The 9,233-nt window shown below is 54.1% G+C and overlaps 1 protein-coding gene across 1 annotated transcript in view; it reads left to right on the top strand.

The window, feature by feature from the left end:
- Positions 1–907, top strand: part of LOC130124330 (serine/threonine-protein kinase NIM1-like) — a 4,822-nt gene extending 3,915 nt beyond the window's left edge. The window contains exon 4 of the mRNA XM_056293787.1: positions 149–907. Within this exon, the coding sequence (XP_056149762.1) occupies positions 149–907 (759 nt within the window). The remainder of the gene's footprint in view (positions 1–148) is intronic.
- The last annotated feature ends 8,326 nt before the right edge of the window (positions 908–9,233 follow it).

The following is a 9,233-nucleotide window of genomic DNA, read 5'->3' as shown; positions in this document are numbered from 1 at the left end:
GTGCAAAAAGTTTGGGCAAACAATTTGGACTTGGTGTGCAAAGTCATTTACAGAGCGGTAATATGGAATGGCAAACTTAAGGCCATATACTAACATTCGGGGATGTGAGCGGTCTTTAACCTTTGTCTCTTTCCTCTTTTTTTTCCAGCACGATAACCACGTTATCCACAGAGACCTAAAAGCAGAGAATGTCTTCTACACCACAAACTACCACATTAAAGTGGGGGACTTTGGGTTCAGTGTGACCTGTAGCCCCAGTGATGTCCTTAACACCTTCTGTGGCTCGCCGCCCTACGCAGCCCCCGAGCTGTTCAAAGAGAAGGCCTTTGTCGGTCATTTTGCGGATATCTGGGCCCTGGGCGTCTTGCTTTACTTCATGGTGACAGCCACCCTGCCATTCAACGCTTCTAACATGGGCAGACTTAGGTGCTGCATCCTGCAGGGCTCCTATGCCATACCTGATAATGTACCTGAGTCATGTCAGGAGATCATCAAGGGCATGCTGAAGCCTGTGCCACATGATCGCCTTGGCATGGACCAGATCATGTCCAGCGAATGGCTGAGGGGCATTGAGTACCCCCAGGCTTACCCCACCCACAGCCTCACACCCTCCCACCTGGCGAAGGCCGTCCACATCCTCAGCTCCGACGAACTGGATGTCAAGGCAGCGCTGGAGGACTTGGGTATTACAGAGATGCATCTGCTCAACAATAACTGCCCAGACCTGAGAAGCCCCATCACGGGAGCCTACAGGATTTTGTTGCACCGCATCCAAAAAAGGAAGTCAGTGGAAGCTATGTGCTACAGCATCAAGAGCCCCAAGGACTCCCAGAAAAGATGGACAGGAGTTATGCACCCAACAGGACTGGTGAACGGGCGGCCCTCTGTGGTCTGTATCATCATGTAGATGGAAAAATAATGCGGAGCTGGAGGGGCTGAAACCTTGCTTTCATTCTCGTTTGTGATTATTTGTTCCTCAGAAATGTTTTTGCAAATACCCGTAAGACGGTACATGATAGAGACATGACATTTTTTGCCCAAAAGTAGATATTGGTGCTCAAATGCTAGCAAAAATTTACTCAATTATCCTGATGGTGGTGCTTTACTTTTTTAGGCAAACATGCTGTAAACCTTTTCGTAAAGTTTTCCCACTATTCCGAATTTTTTGAAAAGCTTATTGATTCTATTCCTCCTACAAAAATTGACCAATTACCCCCAAATGTGGCCAGAGCAAATTATGGAGCCAGACATGCATTTTCTGTACAGAATTTTCATATGTTTTTTTGTGTTTTGAAGATATTGGCCAATAAATTTGAAAGGAGGTGGGGTTTAAAGGAAAATGGCTGTAACTCCATGACAGTTTGCTTGATTGTTATGAAACTGTGTGTATTTAACTAAAGCTTTTAGATACATACGTGTGCAAAGGCATTACAATATCAACCAGTAGAGAGGGCTACAAATGCTGAAAATGTATATCTCTTATTTGGATTGACTAAACGTAATAAAATTTGTTACACATGCTCTTGGAGCAAGTATTCAAAAGTACAAATTTGGTAAAAATTACTTCAGGTGGGCGTGTCCTGTGACATTTTATCTAATAACTCAGCCTGTGATAAGTTGATTGCTGCAGAACATGCTGAGCTCACCAGACACCTTGGTTAGAACACGTTCAAATATGGTGTCTGGTGAGCTCTGCATCAGTCAGTTACAGAAAGGCTGAATGGTGACCATACTAAAGCTCCATATACAACTATTTTATGAATTCATCTTTCTAAATACGCGGCATGGTGGCGCAGGGGTTAGCATGGTCGCCTCCCAGCAAGAAGGTCTTGGGTTCGAACCCCGGGGTTGTCTAACCTTGGGGGTCATCCTGGGTCATCCTCTGTGTGGAGTTTGCATGTTCTCACTGTGTCTGCATGGGTTTCGTCCGGGTGCTCCAGTTTCCTCCCACAGTCCAAAGACATGTAGTTCAGGTGAATTGGCTGTACTAAATTGTCCCTATGTGTGTGTGTGTGTGTGTGTGTGTGTGTGTGTGTGTGTGTGTGTGTGTGTGTGTGTGTGTGTGTGTGTGTGTGTGTGTGTGTGGGCCCTGTGATGAACTGGTGGCCTGTCCAGGGTGTCTCCCTGCCTGCCACCCAGTGACTGCTGGGATAGACTCCAGCATCCTGCAACCCTGATTGGGATAAGCAGCTTGGATAATGGATGGATGGATGGATCTTTCTAAATACTCATTATGTTATAGTCACCATGGCATGCAATATCACAATGAAAGCGCTCATTGTCAATGAGTTATAAAAAGTATTGGTGTCATTCAGCCTTATTCACTTCCATTGTATCGATAACTCAGGCTGTATTTGCAGCAGAATGTCCATTCATGCTTCAAAAGGTTCAATTTGGCATGCTCACAGAGATAATCAGAATCAAGAAAGGCTGACCCAAATCAAATCTAAATTGCAATAATGCCTTAATATTGTAATATAGGCTGAGATATTATTTTTTATAAAGTTAATTACGAAGAATTCAAGCCATTTCATGTTGAGGTAGAAACACAACCACCAGAGGGCCCAGTGCTCTGGGAACATTTGACATGATATGAAATAGCTATGTTTAGAGCTACTGTCAGGGGCTTTAAACCTCCAATTGCTACTCATTGGTACATTTTTATCACTGAACTTTGTAAACCCCCAGAGGTGGAAATGCTGTCTTGGTCAGCCATCCAGTACAGCTCCCTTAAAGGGTTGTGTATTTTGCTTAAGGATACTTTGAGGTTTTTTTTTCTTTTTTAATGGAAATCGAACTCGAGTCCCTCATGTGGGGGTTCAGCCCACTAACCACCAGGTCATCCAAAAATGCCAGATCTGTGCCCCACAGGGGCCACTAATACTCTTGTCTAGTTGATGAGATGTTTTCGATGAAAGCATCCAGTGATGTGCAGTCAGGGGAGGCAGGGTAGGCAGTGCCTCACCCAGGCTAATAAGGGGGGGGGGGAAGAAATATAATAGTCACAATTTTTTTTAACTTTAATTGGTTAAGACGACTGTAAACTACTAATAAGACACGTTAGCCCCTAGCTAACGGATCTAGCCCTTTAGCCAAGTGGTTAGTGACCTCGCCTTGTGGTGCAGTACATCTCGTATCGAATCCCGCGCCGGGCAAGAAAATAACCGGTTACAGTTTTTTTGGTAGAGAAAGTGTTATGGCTCGCCCACCCCGCGCCGTGGCCCGCCCACCCCACGCCGGCAGCCAATCGGTTCGTCAGGGCCGGGCTTAGTCATCAGGGCTGGGCTTAAGTTTGGTGGCTTCCCACGTGCCCGTTGTCAGTTCGTGTTATAACCTCCCCGCAGTAGCGGCGACTCTCCTCTCACGGTCCTTTTCTCTACGAACTCATCCCAGCCCTTGGTTCATGTTTTTCCCTTGCAAGGTTTCTCCGTGGAAGTATCCTGCCTTGTTCCCGTTTGGATTACCCGCGAGTTTTTTTTCCCCTTGGACTTTCCGTTTTTTCCTTGTCGCTCATTGCCTTCCTATGTTTGAATAAAGTACGCCAGTTTTTCGGCTAACCCCATCTCCGTCTGGTGTCGTGCGCTTGGGGTCTTTCACAAACCCTAACAGTACGAACTGACCATGACGACCCCAGCCGACATGGAGAGCGTACCGGCCAGCCCACTTCGAGCGGCCCTCATCGAACAGATCCGCCTGACTAACTCCCATACCCAGCAGCTAGAGGCGGCCTCCGCCGCGGTGAGAAATCTTCAGACTTGGGTCCCGCCCCTCCAGGCCTGTGTGGGTATCCTAACGAGGCAGCAGGCGGCGTTGGCGAGCCAACAAGCAGAGATCCTGCGGCAGTTGCAAACCATCACGGCGGCTCTCACCATCCAGCCGCCGGGCCAGCCTGCCCCTGGAGTCGTGGGTAACCCACCCCCTGGGCCCACGGCCCCGGTTAACCCTGTGGGGCTCAACCCAGTTCCCCGGAAGCCCTGCCTCTCCAGTCCACGACCGTTTGATGGCGACTTTGAGACCTGTGCCACGTTCATCATGCAGTATGAGCTGGTCTTCCTGCACCAACCCAGCATGTTCACATCTGATGCTGCCCGGGTCGCTTACGTGACCAACCTGCTCACAGGCCGAGCAGCTCAGTGGGCCACTGCTTCCTGGTCCATGAAGGCCAGTTTCTGCCTCACCTACGAGGCCTTTGAGGCGGAACTACGGAAGGTTTTCCACCATCCAGTCGGTGGCCAGGACCCTGGTGCTCAGCTGAGCAGTATCCAGCAGGGCAGTGGCAGTGTCACAGACTACTCGGTGGAGTTCAGGCTGGCCGCAGCTGAGAGTGGCTGGAACGACCAGTCACTTCGGGTCACCTTCCGGAGAGGTCTCAGCGAGGCTGTCAAGGACCAGCTAGCCACCCGGGAGGAGCCCACCTCCCTCAAGGACCTGATCAAGCTCGCCATCCGCATCGATGGACGCCTCCGGGAGAGGAGGCGCGAGCGAGCCCTGTGTGGATCCCCCTCCATTCCCCAGTCGTCCAGCACTCCTAACAGGATCCCTACTCCTGTTCGCCCCACTTTCCCTGTAGCCGTTTCTCCCCCCGTGCCCCAGACCATGACGGGGGAGGAACCTATGCAGCTGGGGCGCACGCGCCTTAGTCCGGCCGAACGGGAGGCCCGGTTCAAGGCGGGTCAATGCCTCTACTGTGGCCAGAAGGGACATCTGATCAGCGGCTGCCCCACTCGGCCAAAAGACTAGGCTCACTGGGGCCCCGGGAGATCCTAGTGAGCCAACTTTCCTGTTCCCGCCGTCCTGCCCCAAAGAACCATCTAGTTAGTGTTACCCTGGCATGGGCTGACCAGCGGCTTACGGTGGGTGCACTCCTCGACTCGGGGGCTGATGAGTGTTTCCTGGACTCGGAGTTTGCGGCCCAGGCTAACATCCCGCTAGAGACACTGGAGAAGCCCATGGAGGCCTTCGCGCTGGACGAGCGCTGCCTGGCCAGCGTCACCCAACGCACCCACCCTGTCTCTCTCACCATAGCAGGTAACATCATCCAGTCCCCGTTAGTCCCTGTGATCCTAGGGCGCCCCTGGTTCGTGCAGCATGAGCCACACATCGCCTGGGCCTCCGGTACCATCATGGAGTGGAGCTCCTCCTGTCATGCCCAATGTCTCCAGGCTGCTCCCGCCCCATCCCCCCAACGTGCCCCTAGTGCCCCGCCTCCCGACCTCTCCTCTGTTCCCCCTGAGTACCATGAGTTAGGTGAGGTTTTCAGCAAGACCCGGCCCCAATCTCTTCCTCCTCATCGACCTTATGACTGTGCTATCGACCTCCACTCTGGGGCACCTCTTCCCAGCAGTCGTCTGTACAGTCTGACCATCCCCGAGAAAGCTGCGATGGACGAGTCCATCTCAGAGTCCTTGGCAGCGGGGCTCATTCGGCTCTCGTCCTCCCAGGTGGCAGCTGGATTATTTTTCGTGAAGAAGAAGAACGGGGGCCTCCGACCCTGCATTGACTATCGCCAACTCAATGAGATAACCGTCAAGATTAAGTACCCCCTTCCTCTCATGAGTTCCACCCTTGAGCCCCTCACCCAGGCTACAGTCTTCACTAAGCTGGACCTCCGGTGTGCCTATCATCTGGTCTGGATCCGGAAGGGGGACGAGTGGAAGACAGCCTTTAAGACGCCCCGGGGTCATTATGAGTACCTGGTCATGCCGTTCGGCCTCACCAACGCCCCGGCGGTATTCCAGGCTCTCATGAATGACATTCTCCGCGACATGCTCGACGAGTTTGTGGTGGTGTACCTCGATGACATCCTCATCTTCTCCAGGACCCTCGAGGAACATGTCCAGCATGTCCGCCGGGTACTCGAACGTCTCCTCCGGAACCGGCTCTTCGTAAAGGCAGAGAAGTGCCGGTTCCATTCCCCTTCCGTTGACTACCTGGGCTTCATCGTTGAGAGGGGACAGACCCGGGCCGACCCCCGCAAGATCCAGGCTGTGGTGGACTGGCCCGATCCCACATCACGGAAGGAATTATAGAGCTTCCTCGGGTTTGCAAACTTCTATCAGAGGTTCATCCGGAACTACAGCTGCGTGGCAGAACCTCACACCAAGCTGACCTCCCCCTCCCAGCCGTTCATCTGGTCCCCAGCTGCCCGATCTGCCCGATCTGCGTTCCAGTCCCTCAAGGAGAGGTTCACCAGCGCCCCGGTCCTGCTCTACCCCGACCCCAAGAGGCAGTTCATCGTAGAGGTGGACGCTTCGGACACCGGGTTGGGGGCTGTCCTCTCCCAGCGGTCAGCGTCTGACCAGAAGGTCCACCCATGCGCCTTCTTCTTTCGCCGGTTCCTCCCCGCCGAGGAGAACTACGATGTCGAGAACCGGGAGCTGCTGGCAGTGGTGGCTGCTCTGGAGGAGTGGCGCCATTGGCTGGAGGGGGCGGAACAGCCGTTCACCATCTGGACGGATCATAAGAACTTGACGTTCATCCGGGCAACCAAGCGCCTCAATGGTCGGCAGGCATGGTGGGCCAGCTTCCTCAGTCGGTTTGACTTCACGCTGACTTATCGCCCCGGGTCCCGCAACACGAAGGCAGACTCCCTGTCCCGACAACACCCGAGGAGGGAGCCAGCTACAGAGGAGCCGACTCCCATCCTTCCTGAGGCCAGGGTGGTTGGCGTGGTTACCTGGGGCATTGAGACCGTGGTCAGGCAGGCGTTGCGCTCCCATCCCGCCCCGAGCCACGTCCCTCCACGCCGCCTATTCGTCCCGGACGCAGTTCGGCCCCGGGTTCTCCAGTGGGGCCATGCCAGTCAGTTTGCTTGCCATCCGGGTGTCCACCGTACCTTCACCTTTCTGGCTCGGCGTTTCTGGTGGCCCACCATGAGGAACGACGTCAGGGACGTCGTAGGGGCCTGCTCCGTCTGTGCTCACAGCAAGGCCTCTCACCAGGCACCCGCGGGTCTGCTGCAGCCCCTCCCAACTCCAAGCCGGCCCTGGTCCCATGTGGCGTTGGATTTTGTCTCCGGACTGCCGCCCTCCCAGGGTAACACTGTGATCCTGACAGTGGTGGACCGCTTCAGTAAGGGAGTGCACCTGGTGGCCCTCCCCAGACTCCCATCGGCTTCTGAGACGGCGGACCTCCTGACGAGCCACGTGTTCCGTCTCCACGGCCTTCCCCTGGACGTCGTCTCGGACCAAGGGCCCCAGTTCGTCTCCCAGGTATGGCGGGCCTTTTGTAAGGGGTTGGGTGCCTCTGTTAGTCTCTCCTCTGGCTATCACCCACAGACTAACGGACAGACAGAGAGGATGAACCAGAGCGTGGAGTCTGCCCTCCGGTGCGTGGCTGCCAAGAAGCTCAGCTCCTGGAGCCGGTTCCTCCCCTGGGTCGAGTATGCCATCAACTCCCTGGTCAGCTCTGCCACCGGCCTCTCACCTTTTGAGGTGTCCCTGGGCTACCAGCTGCCTCTCTTTGCTGCGCAGGAGTCGGAAGTGGCGGTTCCCTCCGTGCAGGCCCATCTGAACCGGTGTCGTCGCGTCTGGGAGGTGACCAGAGCCGCTCTGCTCCGGGCAGCTGAGCGCGCCAGTCGGGGAGCCAACCAACGCCGGTCCCCAGCACCTACGTACCAACCAGGCCAAAGGGTGTGGCTGTCCTCGAAGGATCTCCCGCTTCAGTCCACCGCGAAGAAGCTGAACCCCCGGTTTGTCGGCCCCTTTGAGATCAGGAAGGTTCTCAGCCCCGCGGCGGTGAGTCTTAAGCTTCCGGCTTCCTTGAAGACCCATCCCGTGTTTCATGTGTCTCGGGTTAAGCCTGTCTCCCACAGTCCTCTGATGCCTCCGTTCCCGGCTCCGCCTCCCCCTGAGATCGTGGATGGGCACCCCCAGTGGAAGGTCCGCCGGCTGCTGGACGTCCGGCGCCGAGGGCGGGGTTCCAGTATTTGGTGGACTGGGAGGGCTACGGTCTGGAGGAACGTAGCTGGGTCTCCCGCCAGCTCATCCTGGACCCTGGGCTGCTCACTGAGTTCCATCATTCTCATCCCGACAAGCCGGGCAAGTCGCCTGGTGGCTCCCGTGGAGGGGGGGGGGTACTGTTATGGCTCGCCCACCCCGCGCCGTGGCCCGCCCACCCCACGCCGGCAGCCAATCGGCTCGTCAGGGCCGGGCTTAGTCATCAGGGCTGGGCTTAAGTTTGGTGGCCTCCCACGTGCCCATTGTCAGTTCGTGTTGTAACCTCCCCGCAGTAGCGGCGACTCTCCTCTCACGGTCCTTTTCTCTACGAACTCATCCCAGCCCTTGGTTCATGTTTTTCCCTTGCAAGGGTTCCCCGTGGAAGTATCCTGCCTTGTTCCCGTTTGGATTACCCGCGAGTTTTTTTCCCCCTTGGACTTTCCGTTTTCTCCTTGTCGCTCATTGCCTTCCTATGTTTGAATAAAGTACGCCAGTTTTTCGGCTAACCCCATCTCTGTCTGGTGTCGTGCGCTTGGGGTCTTCCACAAACCCTAACAGAAAGCTTTGTAAGTGGCACATAAACAACCAATGAAAGCTTTGGACCAAAATTTACGGTGTAATTTGAGGGGGGATTTGCAATGTGTATTGGCAGGAAAAAATTAGATTAGACCCACTCTTGTTTTTGTAAAATTACAAGACAAGCTGCAAAACATTTCCACTTTCTCCTGGAGTTTTTCCTCTTTCGATTTCATGTTGTATCAAAATATTTCCCGTTAACAGATCAGCTGGAAATGACAGGAGAGGCAATAAACCTCATTCACATGACATGCATTGAATTGGTATCTGCTGAACTGCTTTATGGCAGCTAAGTTAATCATTGAAGAAAGCAAGATAAATCACTTCTCCTACAATTTCTATTGACATACATTTCATCACTCATCTAAGGGACCTCTTCAGTCTAAACTGACTGCAGATATCCCCACCTTTATAAATAATACAGTCCGGGTCAGTCGGGGCGCCTGTTCGGGGGGGAGGGGGAAATGGGGAAAATAGCGTGATCCTCCTCCCACGTGCTGCGTCCCCCTGGTGAAACTCCTCACTGTGAGGTGAAAAGAATTGGCTGGCGACTCCACATGTATCAGATGAGGAATGTAGTAGTCTGCAGCCCTCCCCGGATCGGCAGAGGGAGTGGAGCAGCGACCGGCACGGCTCTGAAGACTGAGGTAATTGACCAAGTACAATTCGGGAGAAAATCGTCATGTGGCTGGGAGGCTCGTATCCCAGACTCGCCGTAAC

Source organism: Lampris incognitus, chromosome 14 (genome assembly GCF_029633865.1).
Source record: "Lampris incognitus isolate fLamInc1 chromosome 14, fLamInc1.hap2, whole genome shotgun sequence".
Taxonomy (NCBI): Eukaryota; Metazoa; Chordata; class Actinopteri; order Lampriformes; family Lampridae; genus Lampris; species Lampris incognitus.
The sequence above is the reverse complement of the archived record's forward strand: the minus strand, read 5'-3'. Positions and strand labels throughout refer to the sequence as shown.